At 33.6% G+C, this 18,834-nt stretch overlaps 1 protein-coding gene across 3 annotated transcripts in view; it reads right to left on the bottom strand.

Annotated features, from left to right (window-relative positions):
- Zip48C (Zinc/iron regulated transporter-related protein 48C) overlaps positions 1-18,834 on the bottom strand; it is a 147,447-nt gene that overhangs the window by 47,720 nt on the left and 80,893 nt on the right. For all 3 annotated transcript variants that reach the window (XM_069037916.1, XM_069037907.1, XM_069037924.1), the window contains exon 5: positions 7,357-7,455. In XM_069037916.1, the coding sequence (XP_068894017.1) occupies positions 7,357-7,455 (99 nt within the window). The remainder of the gene's footprint in view (positions 1-7,356; positions 7,456-18,834) is intronic.

The raw sequence follows: 18,834 nt of genomic DNA, 5'->3' as shown, positions 1-18,834 counted from the left end.
TCCAAATCAAGTCGAAACTGATTACGACGTACACCACCCAACTCATACGCCAACAATGCGTTCAGCTGAACTTTTTCTAAGAAAACGCTTCCATCAGTATCGCACTTCTCGCGTACTTCTCTAAGAAACCGTAGCTTTAGCTGCTGCTGGCAGACGTCGATAAACTATCTCTCTCGGACCTATGTATACGCATAAGACTTTTTTGTTGCACTTATTTAAAAAAAATTATCTACGATCGCGTAAAAAGTAGGCACTTTTTGCACTAAAAATCGTTGTCAAAGTTGACGTTTAGAGAAACTGACGGAATCGTTCTCTAAAAGTTTTAGAGCACGATTTTTCGCTTTTATGGCACAGAACTGTCAGAATACAACAATCGAATTTGTTGGAAACATTGTTTAGGTTGCTAAACGACGTGGTTCTCAAACGACTTTGGTTATTCATGAAATATTGAACCAATGAATTATTTTATACAAATTTATGTTGAAACCGGTGTGATGATCTCACGATCGTAGATAAAATGTTGTAAGACATACGTGTAAAAAGTTCCTTTGTTGCACTCACATCTTTTAAAATACTCCCTCGTACCTCGGTCGTATTTTAAACCCGTTCGTGCAATAAAGGATAACTTTTTACACTTATATCTTAAATAACTAAAAAATGTTTATTCGCGTCGGGTAATTATTTAAAACCCTCGTATTCGTCTGGCTTTGTTGCACATATTTTTAATATCAATTAATAAATCTGCCATAAAAACTTATGACTGCCTAAAGTATATTTTTTGCGTACACTAAAAAAATGACTTTGAGGCAGTCGGGCTGTACTTTAAAACCGTCCAAATAATCTGGCATTTTTATTTCTGTAATCTATAAATGTTAGACTAAAAAATTAATATAATTTCAAGTTGCCTACAGTATGTTTTTTGGGATTGATTGTTTGCAAATATTATGTGTTGCGCAGTATTAAAATAACCGCAAACGCCCTTAGCGACTCTCGATTCCAGATTCACTGATATTCAAATAAACTAGGCAAAAATGAATAGGGAATTCCACAATTTTTCTGGGAAAGCAAAATAATTGCCCCAATCCTCCTACGTATTCTTAAACACAAGATAAATTTAAAATGTTACAAGTACTTGAAACATTACATTTAATGTGTAGATTAATATATTTTTTCCGACGACCACTATGAAAAATGCGTAAATTCGCACAAATAACTATTATTGAAAGTTGGCTATTGCATGCAAATAGCGAACCCGTGTGCAATGAAACTGGTTAGCCAATCAGATACCTTCTAGCCTGTGCGCAATGAAATGATTGCACACAGTTGTAGTAACCATGGCCACCAATGTATGTTTTGCCCGCAGCTCTGTCGAATAATATTTGAAGTTTAAAGGAATACCGAATATTAGCGTTTTTTTTGTGGTCGTCGGAAAAATATCGTGTATACTCTTGATATACAATATACTATTTCAGACGACCACTGTGAAATATGGCACATTTCACACGGTTTTTCCTTAGTGAAAATTTAAAATTGCAAACGATTTCAACACGAACACGAACGAACAGCCTAACCGTGTACAATGAAAAATTTGAGAAATCTGATTGGCCGACAGCTGTGTGTTTTTATATTGTACACGGGCCGATGATTAACGATGTCTATCTCCGCGCAACGGCATAATTATTTTGTCCGCAGCTCTGTCGAATAATATTTGAAGTTTGAAGGGATGCCGAATATTAGCGTTTTTTTTTTTTGTGGTCGTCGGAAAAATATCGTGTATACCACTCTTGATATACAATATACTAGTAACACATTTCATTACAAATTTTAAACGGTATTTATAAAAAATTCAAAAAAGGAAAAATTCTCTATTCATTTTTGCCTAGTTTATGTAGTACAATTTTTTATATTTTTGATTGCCTAAAATACCTTCCCTAAATTCGTCGTCAGCTCTCCGACTACATTGGACGTTTAGTTTTATGAAGTTTGAAAAAACTGAAATTTGTATCAATTAGAAAAAGCCAAGTTTGTCTTGTTAGAGCAATGAAAACAAATGAATAAAGTACTCAATGCGTAAACGGGGCAGAATAGTACCTATATTATAACACAAGTTTATGAGGTAGCCTTTAAAGCATGCGCGATGTCTGCGTCACATCCACAACAATATCTAGTGAATGACGTGAGATATTTTCGATATCTCTTTTTATTTTGCCTACACAGTTTCTAAGCAGAGTATTCTAATTGTGGTTTTTTAACCAATTCGTCAAAACAAAATTATATTTTTCTGTTCATAATTCACTAATAGAAATCTTCTTAATTTATATATAAAAGAGAGGAAACGTTCATCTCGTATAGTCCTACAGAAACTCTAGTGGAACCCGACTTTGGTCGTAAATTTATGTTTGTCACTTGAAAAATAGAATTTTATGCTGCAGCAATAATCCTACTAATAAATGCTAATGAGGGTTGTCAGTTTGGGGTTCGCAATGTTCGCTTCAAGCAGGGATGTTACAGGTAGTGGTAGTTGTATTTATGACAAAGGTTATTACTTGATAATAAAATCTTATTCTTCGGTTGTTGTTGGTAAATTTACAACCAAAGTCGAATTCCACTAAAGTTTCTGTAGGACTATACCGTTTGCTCAAAAAACGTGATCGAAAATCCACTTTTTCGACCATTTCAAACTCAGGTATAGTTTGTTTCCAAACTATATGCAGTTGTATCAGTTTATAACACGAACTACGTGTATATAGTGTTTATGGCATGCGAATTTTGAATAAAAATTCAAATAAAACAATTGCTTGATAAAAAAAAGATATTTTATTCAAAAATAGAAATTACGCCAAAACGGCTAGGAATAGGCATACACAATGTTAGTAAAAGTGGCCTTATTGTTATCTACTATTTATTGCAATGCTATTTTTGAATAAAAATTGCTTATTTGCAAAAATGATGACAGATTAGTGTTAACAGAAGGACGTTCTATACTCAAAAATTAACGTAGCATGCAAATATGAGATCAAAATGACACCTTTACATTTACAATTATTAAAATCGTAGCAACAATTGTTTTATCTACGATCGCGTAAAAAGTAGGCACTTTTTGCACTAAAAATCGTTGTCAAAGTTGACGTTTAGAGAAACTGACAGAATCGTTCTCTAAAAGTTTTAGAGCAAGTTTTCTCGCTTTTATGGCACAGAACTGTCAGAATACAACAATCGAATTTGTTGGAAACATTGTTTAGGTTGCTAAACGACGTGGTTCTCAAACGACTTTGGTTATTCATGAAATATTGAACCAATGAATTATTTTAGACCAATTTATGTTGAACCCGGTGTGATGATCTCACGATCGTAGATAAAATGTTGTAAGACATACGTGTACAAAGTTCCTTTGTTGCACTCACATCTTTTAAAATACTCCCTCGTACCTCGGTCGTATTTTAAACCCGTTCGTGCAATAAAGGATAACTTTTTACACTTATATCTTAAATAACTATTTAAGCTTGGTTTAAAATTAAGGAACGTCGGTGCAAACGGCCATTAGTGATCCTCTTGAGAAAACGACAAGTAATTAAGGTGAAAATAGCAAGTGGAGTTACAAAACGAACTATGACCAAAGTGTACGTTTTATCTGTTGATAAAAGAACGCACAAGATTTAAACTTTTTTTTCTTTTAGATAGTAAAAGGCGGCATACTCTTCCAGTTTAATACAGGGTTATTAAAATGTTTTCAACATCTAGTTGGCCTAGCGGTATACCTAAATAAAGGACACAGCCACCTACGATGTTAGAAACATTTATAATAAACCTAAAAGACTTCAAATGGGGCAGCATGACAAACCCCAATACTTTGTTAGGTCTCCATTCGAAGAATTATGTACAGTAATTTTAGACGTAGTTTTAGCGGTTGTAGTCAGTCACCCAAGGTTATCCACGAATCAGAATTGCACTTGCTAAAACCCGCAAGCCTCATAACATGAGTGAGACTAGTATGGCCGATAGGTGGCGCTGACGGTAGTGGAAATCTGTCTATTAGTTTGTCTAACGTTGCTAGACTGGCGGCACATCCAAAATTTGGATGGGACAATCATTTATAATGAATGATCCTGTACTATTGTTTAAATAATAAACGATAACCATTTTGAATATCTAATTTGATTAAAGTGTTGTAACGTAACTACATATTTAAAATTATTTGTTATTGTTAATTAAACATTTTTTTTTGTGACCGGATTTTGGTAAATGTCACAACTTGTCAAAACGAAACGTCAAGCTAATTTCACGTTGTTAGGTTGTCATTAAAATATCAGGTAAAAATGTTAAAAAAATCAATATTCTCTTTTGTAGAAGATGTGGACCTATTTGTTACACTAAATAATAATAATAATAATGTCTTTATTAGCTAATCAGCTAAGTATACAGGGTGATTCACGTAGCCCGTTCGTTAGAAACTTTCTGATTTCCCGTATTAATACGAAAATTGGTAGGCGACCACAGTCGACTGTTCCAAGTTCAAATAAAATATTTTCAAAATGGCGACACTTTCGGAAATACCGGAAATCGACGCCACTTTGTCTTTTTTATAAATCTTATGTTTGTTGTTCGCTGTTGAAATTGAGGCAAAACTCCTTTGATTATCTTAAACTCTGATTGCAAATTTGGTGATGTCTCGTTCGCTTGGTGTTGTTAGTTGTTTACCGATTATGAAATGTTTAGGTATCCAGCGGATGTAATCGTTGAGATCGGATGAAATTTGAATGACAATTTAAGCAAGCTTTGATTTGGAATAAACCTGGACCCAATTTTTTTAAATCTTTAACACTAATTTATTATACAAGTTTTATAAGACACCATTTTGTCGCACGCGGTTTTTAGAGCACGAGGAGCGCAGCGAGGAGTGCTATAAAGCAAACAAGTGCGACAAATGGCTTATAAAACGAGTGTAATACAATATTTTTTCTATTTTGTCTCTATTTTAAATTTTAGATTAAAAAAAAAGTTCAAAACATAATACTAGAACAATTATATTTGACAAATAGAAAGGGTTGTTAACACTGGTAACTAGACGAACAATTGCAAGTTTTAAATTTAAAGTGTCGTGAAGTGCAGTGATCACATGCAACTAGTCACTGCCAACATTAAAAATTTAAGTAAATGTTCCTGAAACCGGTATCGAAAAGAGCTTCTTTTCGAAACCCGTTTGAGTGTTATTATAATGACTGCGTTAATAAAGGCGCAAAATAGAAAAATGTAATCTACACTCTCGACTGGGTTATGTGACCGTTTTTAGATGGAATGAAATTTCACAAAAAAAAATTTATGTATCGACGGATTGTTCTTAAACATTCTTCTTCTTTCTCTTTCTGTAGGAAAATTGCCTCTTCAATTCTGGATTTATTGTTGTTTTTGTGAGAAGGATTGCGGCTGCCCCTCCATCTTTTCAGTGGTCTTCCGGTAAGTCTTCTACCATGGGATTTGCAATTTTTGGTTAACTTGGCTAGTGGATTTTCTGACATTCTCGTTACATGCTGGTTTCACTCTCTTTTGCGACTTCTTATCTAACGTACTATGTCGTGGACTTTACATTCCTCTCTGATTTCAGTGCTTCTTCTCCTATCTTGTAGGCGGTGTCCTCATATTGTCCGGAGTATTTTCATTTCGTTAGTTCGTAGTAACCTCTTTGACACTGATGTTTTTGTTTTTGTTTCGGCACCGTAGGTTACCACCGGTCTAATGATTCGATTATCATAATTTTTGCAAATGTTGATTTGCTAATAAAAATGTTTTCATCGTGTCAAAACCTTTCAGGATATTGACTCTATGCGGTATTGGTCACTTTAACCGGGCTAAAAAGACTTCGCTTACTAATTACTGGTGTAGTTACAAAGCAAATATAAACGAAGTAGGTTTCAGATCTTTTTTGTGAACGTTCGTGAACTGATTAGAACTGGTCTGGCATAATCAACTCCAGTTCTTATAAATGGTAGAAGCGGTTCAAATCAATGGTAAATTTTGGGAAATATAGTATTTAGGTTGATTTCAAAACACATCGCATATGGATTTTGATTTTCATATCGTATTTCTTTTAGTAGTAGTAGTAAGTACTCGTATCTCAATACTTCCATAATAGTATATTGGGATATAAGGTTATTAAGTGCATTATAACAGAATCGAGATAAAGTTTGAAAAATCGAGACGAAGTCGAGATTTTTCAACTTTCAAGATTCTGTTATGGCACTTACGTCAGCAGACGTCAGGAGACAAAATTTGGGTGCAAGAACACCTAGATTCGGGTATGAAGGAATGGAAATCTTGATTGCAGTCAATATTTAACTACAGCTTCCGCATTGTAGCTTGAGCTGTGAGAGCCGGATGCGCTGTGGTCTAAGATTAATTTTGTCGCATTTCTTTGCTGCTTCCAGGACCTCTTTATTCAACTTTGCGCATCCCTCACAGCTCAAGCTACAATGGGCAAGCTGTATATCATTCTGGTTAACGTGTTTTAGTGTGTAGGTCTTGGGGGTTGAGCTACAAGCATCTGGGGTCGGGTCATTGTAGACGATCGCACAGAATTTATTTACTTGTGATGGGAAACAATAAATATCCACAGGTACAGCGAAAGATGTGGACCGAGTGCTGTGACCAAGTGCTTAGCGTGCGCCGCTTTGCAGTCGAGAGGTGCCGAGTTCTAGTCTTAGGAACGCCTGACTTGGTATGAGTTTTTTGGGGGGTTTCCCACGCCATTACATCTTGATAGGTAGGTATGTGCAAAAAAGTGCATCTCCCAGATAGGCAAATACCGGGGCACCAGACTGCAATCTGACAGATGATGTAAGGCATCAGTTATAACGTTAGTTATTAAATCGTTTGAATTACCTCAATGAATTACCTATCCTAACACTTTAGTTTAGACGAACTGGAAATTGCATTACTTGAAGAAAGGGAATGGATGCCCACGAAATTTTATTAACAATTTAATAAGAAATATGCTCAAAAGATGTTAAGCTCTGCATTAAGCATGCGTGGACGATCTACTAAATGTTAAACAAAAAATATTTGTCGATGTATGTATCTGTAGAACTTTTTTTCATTGTCGCGCAGGTTATTGGTTATTTGTGATGTGACCAATTGCTCCTCCCAACCATCATCGTCAACACCGACTGGAACTAGCTTCAACATCAGTACAGATTCGAACAAAGAAAATAGACGTACGTAAAGATATATAATATCAAATGTCTTTCTGAAGTTGTCACTAGTAATAGTTTTATACAAATTAATTAAAGAAAAATCGGCATTATCTAGATACGAGTATGTACAATCAAAAAACGTTGAAATAAATTTGAAACTAAATCTTACCAAAAACTTCTCCAAGTTGAAAATCCAGCTGCCTGAAGTGGTAAACTTACAGCTAATCCTTCTGGAAAATTCTGAATTCCTATTCCAATAGCAAGATTTCTAAAACAAAATATCAATACTGAAGTGAAAACAATAAAAATACACAAAATTTAATTCAAAAGTTCAACATTCATTTACTTATCAAACGCTCTACTTCATTAAAATTACAAAATATGTAAACAACCCATTATGCTTGTGTCTTGATTTGAACATGTAGACATAAATCAAATCTCTTACAAGCATTGATAAAACAATCAGATTTAAATTAAAGTGACTCCAAAATAGCAGATTTTCAATTATTTACCAACAGTAGAACGTGGGATAAAGAAATAGTACGAGTACATTGGTAACAATGTGATGAAGGACTACAGACATAATAAAAAAAAAATATTGTTACACAGTCTAGGACTGGTTTACAAATCGATGAGGGGCATGATGACCAACTCAATAGACTGGGACCAATGGCTTAACGTGACTTCCGAATCACGAGACAGAATATAGCCTTTTTTTTAAATTTCGCCCTGGGTCGGAATCGAACCCGCGACCCTCGCGTCCCTTAGCCGAAACGGACTCCCTTGGCTATATTCTTACTAAGTAAGTAAGTTAAAGCACTTATTTTAATAAATGGTATTAGGGACTTTTTTTGTGTTGGCAACACTTAATTTATTACATATTACATTTAGGCCCGGTTTATTCACCTTCAAGTAAATTTATGTGGCCAGTAGTTGCTGTGATTTAGAATCTGCTATTGGTGGATCCATGGTAATTACCGTTCAAATAAAGTTACTTGAAGGTGAATAAACCGGGCCTTAAAATGTAAAATCAATATGGCTCTTGTTTTCTGACATTTATGACATATATAATGGTTTTCAATGACATCCGTGCTGTCAATATGACAGTATGTTGGCATCACTTGCTGTTTCAGTTTAGTAATTTTGAGATTCCTAATTTGGCGATTTAACTTGACGCGGCAAATTGACAAATTGAAATTATGATCTATCATTTTCGACAAAACAAAGAAAATATGTAATGTGATTCGGATTCCAAAGATGAAATATAAATTTTCTTTTACAATAACCTAAAATTCTTGTTTGACATTTTTTTAACTAGAATTTGCTTATACTCTGAATTTGTGTGTACAATGGCGGACAAAAAATTTTGAACGACTTGTTATTCCTTTGACATATAAATGTAAAACTGGCTTTATGGTCAACTAACCTAATTTTTTATTTTTGTCTTTCTTGTCAAGTCACCAGTGACAGATTAGTCAATCATGGATTAACATAAAAATTTTGGTGTGTCTATTTCGGCTCACGAATGGATAACGTGGATGAATCGTAATCGTTACTGTACATTCTTTGCCGTCGAAATTGCGACAGTCGCTGCAGCCCTTAGGCTATCGAGTGGTGTAGATAGGTACACCTATCTAGTTCTTCGAGGTTTAGCATCAACACAAAATCAGGAATGTCTTCATCATAGATGAAACCAAATTTAGTCCTATTTACGTGAAGACAGAACGACCCAACAGGTTTCATTTTGGTACGTAAATATCAAAAAATTCAAAGTACAGATCAATCCACAATACTAACAAATTTTCGTATCCCACCTCCACCCGGCGGCACGGCAATTTTGCCGGAGTACATACACTATTACGGATATTACTATACTTTGTTGTGTATTATGTTCTGTGTCAATGTTAAGGAACTTCCTCACGATGTGACATGAGTATAATAATATACCTTTTTGAATTTCAACTACCAATGTGTTATCTAAATCCAGAATTAGGTATAACATTTTATTAAACTTAAAGTTAAAAGTTTAAAACAAAAAAAACTCTACAAAATAAAACTGAAGAAGTCAATATTTGATCATTGCTCCATTTTGTTGTACAACCAAGAGCAATCTATTCCTCATAGACAGGCCCACATATACTCGCATTCTCTCGACCAATCAGATTTACGAAATTGCTCAGTACAGACCAATCACGCTTGTATTAAAAAAATTGCCGCGGAAATTTTCACTATTTATTGACGAATTGCTATAACCTTTTTTAATTACAAATTACTATTCAAGTATTTCCTTCATACAATTTTTCAATCTTCGCTCGGTGAATTGTCATGTCGAATACAAACTCGTTGGTACGAAATTGCCGGAAATTTTCGATCTCAGATACGAGTGAACGAAGCGAACGAGTGAAAATTGTCTTAATAAACAAATACGAGTAGTCTGAGGAGAAAATTTCCGGAAATTTCGTACCCATTCGTACAGTTGGATTAAAAAAAAATGGGACATGAGTCTTTTCCTAATGTAAATTTGGTTTTGTCCATTTGTCAATTAATTGTCTTTTTGGCAATACTTATCAAATAATTTTTAAAAATCTGATTGAGTTTTGCCATAATTCTAACCTATTTCTCGTAAGGTTTCACACTATCAAGAAACCAAAAAAAAAATTGTTAATTTTTTTTGACGTGTCCCGTTTTTTTTAATCCAACTGTAATGTTTGAATTTCCCGCCGTTTGACATGAATGATATTTGTTTATGTTTAATCGGCACATAATTGAACATGTTTGCTTTTGGCAAAGGGTGCTCTTAGATATTTTCTTCGAGAATAGGAATCGTTAGGTATTTATTTTTACTGTATAACATTGCAAAGAAAAAAAAAACAAAAAAGATTTTTTATTTAAAAAGTTTAAGTTAGCTGTCAACATATTCTAATTAAAAAGCAAAACAATTGACGGTTTCCAACTCCTTCCCAGCCCAGGATTTCATTTGAACGCTTGCTGCGATATGGAGAAAATAAAACGTTAAGTTAGGCCTTGTGCTGTTTTTTGTGATTGTGCGATTGAAAGATAAACGATTTGTACGAAAATTTATAATAAATTAGTCGACAATACAGGATATTTCACGAGCCCGACGGAAATAAATAAAAATGCAACCTACACTTCATTTCCGAAAAAAAGCTGGCTACAGAATTTTTTTTTTAATGTATTGTGGGTTGCACTTCTATATCCGTCATTATCACTCGTGAAATACCCTGTATAACCAAAAACAGTTAAAAACAGCACGTTTTGAGTTGTTATTCAAATTATTTCTTCGTTTGTGTGGCGTTTGAAATAATCAGCACTTGAAAACTTTCTGACAGTTTTTAGATTTATAGCTATAGCCATTCTAAGAACGTCAACATAACCATTAAGGTTTTTTTTATTGCCAACTTAATTCAACAGGTGGTGATTTTACAATTTTGGCGAAGATTTTATAGGTAAATGATTGTGACTTTTTCCTTATGTTAGGAACATTTCTCAAAAATTACTTTGTGATACACTCAAACAAAAGAGTGAGTGAGAAGGTGAGGGGATTTCGAATTCGAAAAAACTGAATTTTTTTTTTTTTTTTGCTTAAGAGGGTGGAAAATGTTACAGGGTGCCCATTTTATCTCTTCCCGCCTTACGGTTTAGCAATAGGCAACACATAATACATTGCACAGATATCTTGGTGGAAATGATTTATTTTTTAAAATTGTCTCAATTGTCTCAATTCTAAATTTCCACCACCTGTTGAATTATGTTAGCAAAATAAAAATATTTCTAAACTGGGGATTCGTATAACCAAAGTTAACAATATAATTATTTTATAAACATGATTCGAAAACATTAAAATTAGTTCCTAAGTTTATTTTGCTTTTAGAATTTGATTTTCTACCTACCTACTTGCTGCATTTTAAAAAAGGTTTTCGTCCTTTTCCTTTATTCTTTGAGTTGTAAAAACGTAAATTGACAGATAACCTAACAAATACAATCTAACGCATTTTTCACCAAACAGTGTTGCCGGTTGTATTTCTAACGTAGAATGCAGTGTTAGTGGAAATTTAGAATTGAGATAGACTTTAGTTAGCCAAAGTGAAACATTTAATATGCCACAAAGTGACATAACGCATAACCTAATAGTTTAAACTAGAGTTCCTCTATTTCCAAATTTTTGAAATATTTGATGACTGATGTCATCCATGACGGGAATATTCAATGCAACCTTTTGAAAATTTTCAAAAACATTTTTTTTAAACATAGCAATCTCCGAAAAATAAATTATGTTGCCTATTTTGTAGTTTTAAGGCGGAAACCGATAAAATGGGCACAGTGTATACACCATTCACGTTGTTTTGGCATAAGGGGAGGCTATGATTTCATTTTTTAACATTGGACACACCTAAAGTGCCTGCGGATCTATCAAAATATGCATAACATGTTGCCGAATTTCCCGCGGTCATAATTACGCGACTTTAAAATGTATTGAAGATGTGTGTATTAGACTGCAAAACATATTTTGACTAAGTTACAATGAAGTCAAGTTCTTTTTGTGTATAAATTGAATCGTAGGTGACAAATAGCACGGATATTGTAGATTTGTAGATATTTTGAAGACCTTATTTCGGAAGATTGCGCGACTATGAACTGTCAAAGAAATGTCAACTCTATCCTACCCACACAGTTGCCACATGAAGTAGCGTACGATTGCAGCCTAAAAATTTCGTCCACCCTTTTCCTGTCATTTCACAAAAATTGGGTGTAGTTTGACCTTTATTGTCATTATGATTGACGTTTGCAAATTAAAGTTTGAAATGTATGTGGCCCATAAGAACATTGACACAATATGTCAACATGTGCAGTGAGGTTATTCGTTCCCAAAGGCTGCTTTAGAGCATACGTGAGTGGAATGACAGTTGTGGACGAAATTTTTTGTCCGCCATAGTACATAGTTCCTAAACTTTCAACTTTTATTAGTAAAAATAAAAATGGTATTCCATATTTGGCCACTCTACTCTAACATTAATTCACATTAATTTGTCTGATAAGACACTTACTATACAACAGTTTTGAGGTTATATGTGGATTTTTGACAGCCGACGGAACTTACGACCAGATTTCAAGTCATGGTCGCCAATAAGTGGTGTAGCGAAAATGTGTAGCTATCTTTGTCCTACACATTAATTACCAATATGCGTCATCTTTCTCTCTTGCGCCGTTACCATGACAACAAGTGCGACCGTCGCAAGTCAACTTGAAATCGGGCCCTTAATCATAATCAAGTTGTACTATGGCGGCCAAAAAATTTTAGCCATCACTATCTTGACATTCATGTAAAGTGTAAATAAACCTTTAGGAACCGTAACCCCACTTTCGATTTTTGTCATTTTGACATGCATATTGTTATTCTGATAATGAATATAAACTATTTAAAGCTCAGATATTCCAAAAACCCGAGATGAATGAACAAAATTAGAGCAGTCGCACATAGATAACCTGAGGTAAATGTCTGTGTAGTAGAAAATGAAAAAATAATTTCGAGTTTTGAAATTTACCACCCAAAAAATACCAATCATAATTAAGACAGTAATCATAATAACAATAAAGTATAGTTAACAATTTTTTTTTTTTTTGAAATGACAGAAACTGACGGCTAAAACTTTTTGATCGCCATAGTACCTAATATTGACTGGTTAGCTAATCGTCTGCTTGCGTTAAAAATTTCCCGCGTGAGCACTTTGTTTTAGTGCGAACGCGGGAAATTTCTTCCCGCAAAAGTTAGGTAAGATATTTTTGTAGCAAATAATTCAAAAATATTTCAAAATAATGTAAATAATTTAACATTTTCAATGCTATGTTATTACTCTTAGGGCCAGTATTTCAGTGCACGGTTAACTTTTAGGTTTACCAACCGCGGTTAAATTTTATTTTTAACCTTGTATGCCTTTTCAGTGCTTAGTTACGGGTTAAAGTTTCTGACCAACTTTTTCTTAATGTTGGTAGTGCTTTCCACAGCCATATTTGAAAAAGTCGTAGCCAGTCGTAGCGGACAGGCGTAGAATCCTGCCGTTTTCTGTCAGCTGTGACAGTATTTAATCACCATTTAATCCACGTGTAGAATTGTTTTGGTAAAAGAGAGGTGTTATTCAAAAATACATACCTATAATGGAAATGAATAATTATTATTTATCATCAAGCGAGTCTGATGATGAAGATATTATAAATTTTGTGGTCAATTTGGGACGGATCAGAAAGATTGCCCGATTTCACGTCAGAAATTAGCATTTTCATTATTGGGACGATCAGGAATTTCACAACGGATAGGTACCAACTTTTGGATCAGATATATTAAAAAACCGATAACGTTTCATTACAAGAAAATAATTATAAATATTTTTAGAATTTGCGTGTATAATACGTCTATAAACGTCAGTCAGTAGGAGTCATTTATGACTTTATAAAAGTACACTGTACTTTAATGAAGTTTTTATCAATATTTCAGTGTATTACACCAAAAAACTTCCAATATTAATGTTCAAACTCTACTTTTTAACATCTGTTGCAGATGTAGTTGCATCCGTTACCTTGAATTACCAATTAATACGAAATTCCCTAGAATTTGAAAATTTATTTTTTTTTTATTTAAAAATTAAAACAAGGGTGCAAATTCTAAAAAATAACATAAAAAACTGGTTTTATAAGGGTACTGGTGCACTCGTCCCATAGAAAACTCCCCTACAGGTCGTTTTCTACACCTGGGACTCGTGCCCCAAATCAACCCTTATAAAACTCGTTCTTTAATATACTATAATGTAACAATAGAAAAAATTTCCATTTTATCACTTGTAATTTCAGCAACGGGAATAGTACCGCAATCTCTTTTTAAAAATTTAAAAATTCTGGATTTAGATAACACATTGGTAGTTGAAATTCAAAAAGGTATATTATTATACTCATGTCACATCGTGAGGAAGTTCCTTAACATTGACACAGAACATAATACACAACAAAGTCAAAATGATAAGCACTGCATTATTACTTGATAGTAATATCCGTAATAGTGTATGTACTCCGGCAAAATTGCCGTGCCGCCGGGTGGAGGTGGGATACGATACACTACAGTTATAAAAGTGTTTTCACTGCAGTTATAAAAAAAAAATTAAAAATGTCGGGTAGTGTAAAAAAATTAATTTTTTAATTTGCAGTAATTAAGGTCTGCTGATTCTATAAACGTCAACAGATCTATTCTAGCACGTCTAGATTCCGAGTTATGAACAACATGTAACAACCCATATGCATCAATGTTATTTTTTCGAAAACAGTAAAAAAAATTAAAAACCAATAATAATTCTATTGCAAAATGTTAACACAGAAAGGACGATTAAGGCCCAGTACAATCCGGCACAAAACAAATGTATTTGTTTCTCTTATGCGGGCTGTCATTTTCCTTTTGAAGAACCCAACAAAAATCACCCATCATAGCGGGATACCATCTCCTCTGGTACATATGTCAAACACAACTTAAGCCTAGGTACTCATTTTGCACCTTCTAGTGTACTCTTCATGCTTGTAAGAGAAATGAAGATATTATTATACAACGTGTAACAGAAATAAGTACATTAATTTTAACTGGTAATTGGAGAGATTTTTCACTAAAATAACTCTACGCCACTAAATACTGCAATGGCTAATTGAGATCAGCGCTAATATGAAAAAAACATCCATTTTCATCCAGAAAACGTGTTTTAACGCCGAAATCGAAATTCAAATAAATCTACCCGTATAGCAAAAAATCCACTTGGTAAGAATCTGGTTGTTTCACGTTTTTAGGTAGCTTTGTTTTGGAGATATGAACCGTTTTAGGAAAATCTTTCCTATTTTTTTTAAGCCACTACGCAACGTTTTTCGCCAAAATGGCAGAGAAAAGTTGTTCCTTTTGATGAGTTCTATTACCAGTTAAAATTAATGTACTTATTTCAAAAACACCCTGTATACGAGTACATAAAAAATGTTCATAGGTAGCTAGTTCGCAAACGTGACGTGACGGAATATGCAAATTAGATTGTCACAAATTTAAAAAAATTTCCTGCCTGATTATGCCCATGTTAACAGTATCAAAAAATTGAGAAAAAAATGACAATTAATGTCATACAACATGATGATAGGTTATGATATTTACGACTCTGTTATAATTGTCCGTTTACTCTAAGGTTATATTGGGGTCGTAGAATTATAAAAAGTTTATTTTTCTACAATAGAAAACATTTTGTGATTGTAAACAGCAGGTAAACCCGGCTGGTTGTTTCATTCAGAGTGGGACTGAGGCAAATTTGTCGAAATATGAATTCCAATTTATAAATTTTCGTTTTTAGAGATTATGTTGAAAAATAAGCTATGAAGGTCTAGTCACAAGGGGGTGTTCTAATCCTATTAAAAAGACCAGTGAATTAACCAGGGTACCATATACTTCGGTTCAGAAAATAATAAAACTAAACATTCTCCCTTAAACCGGACCTTGTACATCCACCCAACAGCTTTTAAAATTTGATTTATTGCAGGGGCGGGTGGCTTCTGAAACCCACACAAAAGGGCAGCTTATTAGGAGGTAACTACTTTTACGGCCCCAATATAACCTTAGAGTAAACGGACAATTATACAATGAACCATTTTCGATTGCGTCAAACAATGACCTTGACGACCAAAATGTGTTGCTCGCGACTGTAAAGTCCTCGTCGAAAAATAGTCAATTTTGACTTAAATTGTAAATCATTTTACAATAGGAGAGAAAATCGTCTTATAACTACTATAAATAATTACATAAATAAATAGGGGCTGTTACTTTACCTGATGTTTGCTCTCCCTTGAGTCGGCACTGCACAACAAAGGGGCAATAAAGTTAGAGGGTATTATGGTAGTTATAAGACGGTTTGCTGACCTATTGTAAAATGATTTACAATTTAAGTCAAAATTGACTATTTCTAGACGAGAACTTTACCTACTTTATCTAGTACTAGCTGTTGGCGCTAAAGTGCAACTGAAAAATATAATGATGATTCTAACCTCAACATCTTGTAGTCACGTGCAGAAAGATGATTCGTTTTTACCAGGAAGTAGTGGTTAGTACAAGACATTTTAATAATTTGCAACATTATGAATATACAGGATGTCTCAGCTAAGACTTTCGAGCCTAATATCTCGGTTATTTTCCAACGGATTTTTGTGAAATTTAAAATGCAGATATTTTAGACGGTGAAGAGTAAAATCCCGTTAACGCAATAACCCAAGTCTTAAAAACGTAATTTTTACATGCCTTTTTAAAACCTTGAATCACTTAAGATTTATATCAAAAAATTGATCGTCAATAGAAAATGTTGTAAGGAGAAACTGGTCCTTGAAAGACGTTTGGATTGCAAAAAAAAAGAAAAAAACTGTGTTAAACGTTGGCCGCAGATGCAAAAACGTAGACGCGTATGAAACAAACGTGCACTATCGCCGAATTTGGTCAACAGGATGAACTACGACCAAAACGACTGTCAACAGTTTTCTTTCATAACCCCACTTTTTTCTGACACATGCAGACACACTAAAAACAAAAGGTGGCGACGTTGTCGGCTGTATTTTCGAGGTAGAATGCAGTGTTGGTGGATTTTTGATTTTGAAACAGATTATATAGTCCGTTTTTTTTACAATCAATTGTCGGTGTAAAAATACACACGATGTCAAATTCTACAATAAAATTAGTTAGTTAAAATTAGCCGGAAAGTCTAATACAAACCTCGTACGGGAGGTACAAACACATTATGTTAGACATGTGTTCGAAAAATTTTTCAAAACTCTTGGTCAGATTTTTATTTAGACTCCCGATATAAGTCCCAGCATGGCAAACTGGTCTTTTTTCCAGCAGTAACACTGGTATACAGTGTGGAAACCACTTATGGAATAAATTCAGTAATTTTAAAACTAATGACATTTGTCAAAAACGCTGAAACAGGTCGATTTTTATTTCTAATGATGCTTATTTTAAGTTGCTTCACTTGTTCATGACGTCATCCATTTTTGAGCTATGACGTCATCACCATTTTTTTTAAATGACAACACTGACTTTTTTCTTCTTTTTCTGATAGACCTTACTACTACCTTAACGATTAAAGAAAAAAATTGGTACCTTAGATAACAATTTTTTTGAGAAAATGACAAATTTTATTTCAAAAATTTAATTTAATTTTTAATGTAAAAATTTTAATTAACCTTAAACAGAAACAAACAAACATCTAAGGTTAACAATAAATATTATCGGAAATTTATGTATTATAAAACAAAAATGTTTATGTAATTATGTTATTAATATAAGCTCTTTAGAATAAAATGTAACGCAAATGTTGAAATTATCCCCCGCCAACTTTTGGCACTGTACACCGCGCTCAATGTCAGGGCTGATTTCTTCCATTTCAGCGCGAATTCTCTGTCATAAATCTTCTAAATTGTTTGGTCTATTAAAGTAAACCCTCGATTTTAAATAACCACATAGAAAAAATAATAAGTACATTAAAAATTAAATTAAATTTTTGAAATAAAATTTATTTTCTCAAAAAAATTGTCATGTAAGGTACCAATTTTCTTCATTCATCGTTTAGGTAGTAGGAAGGTCTATCAGAAAGAGAAGAAAAAAGTGGGGGTTGTCATTTAAAAAAATTGGTAATGACGTCATAGCTCAAAAATGGATGACGTGAAGTGAAGTAACTTAAAATAAGCATTATTAAAAACAAAAATCGACATGTTTCAGCGTTTTCGGCAAATGTAATTAGTTTTGAAATTACTGAATTTATTCCATAAGTAATTTCCACACTGTATAATATACAGGTGTCCCAGGTTGCGAAAAAGCTCCATAACTTGTTTGTTATTAAAGATATCAACTTTTTCTTTTTTGTAGATGATAGCTACGCTTCTACTGCACATTCTGAAAATACTGCGGTATATATACAGGGTGTCCCAATATTATAAAAACACTAAAGTTATGTTTTTTTAAATGGAACCTACCCAGTTTGATTTCATTTTTGGATTCTATGCTAAATTGTGAATCAAATCTACACGAGTCGTTTTTACTTATCTGCCATCGTTTTTATCAGTGGCGCTTTTTTACCACAATTTCGAATTGCAGGGGTCTCTTCGAAGATTCGTACCTTCCAAATAGTTACACATAAGTTAAAATAATTGACGCTGTTTGATTCCTGAATGTTTGCTGCATCTGTTAAGTGTTTACTCAGTAACGTGCTTAGTCGCATGTGCCTACTGCGATTTTTTAAATATAACAAACTAAAAATGTCAAAATCTCATTTTTTTTAAAATGGCACCCCGCATTTATTATTGCACTGGTCGAAAGCTTTTTTGACAAGCTTTCCAACGGTATAGGGTTTGTATAGTCGAATGTGAAAATCTAGGGTGCTATCTTAAAATCACTAAAAATCACTAAAATAATTAAATGTTTAATTGTTAAACACTATTTTGTTGATTGATTCATCTTTATCGAGTGATCATATTGTGTGATTATCTTTTGTTAGGCCTACTAGATAAAAATCTAGTATACAATACAATCAATACAAAAGTATTGTTTTATTAACGGAAAAATTGCACCAAATTT

This window comes from Tenebrio molitor, chromosome 1 (assembly GCF_963966145.1).
Source record: "Tenebrio molitor chromosome 1, icTenMoli1.1, whole genome shotgun sequence".
In the NCBI taxonomy this organism is placed as follows: Eukaryota; Metazoa; Arthropoda; class Insecta; order Coleoptera; family Tenebrionidae; genus Tenebrio; species Tenebrio molitor.
Note: the sequence above shows the minus strand (reverse complement) of the source record. Positions and strands in the feature narration are given on the sequence as shown.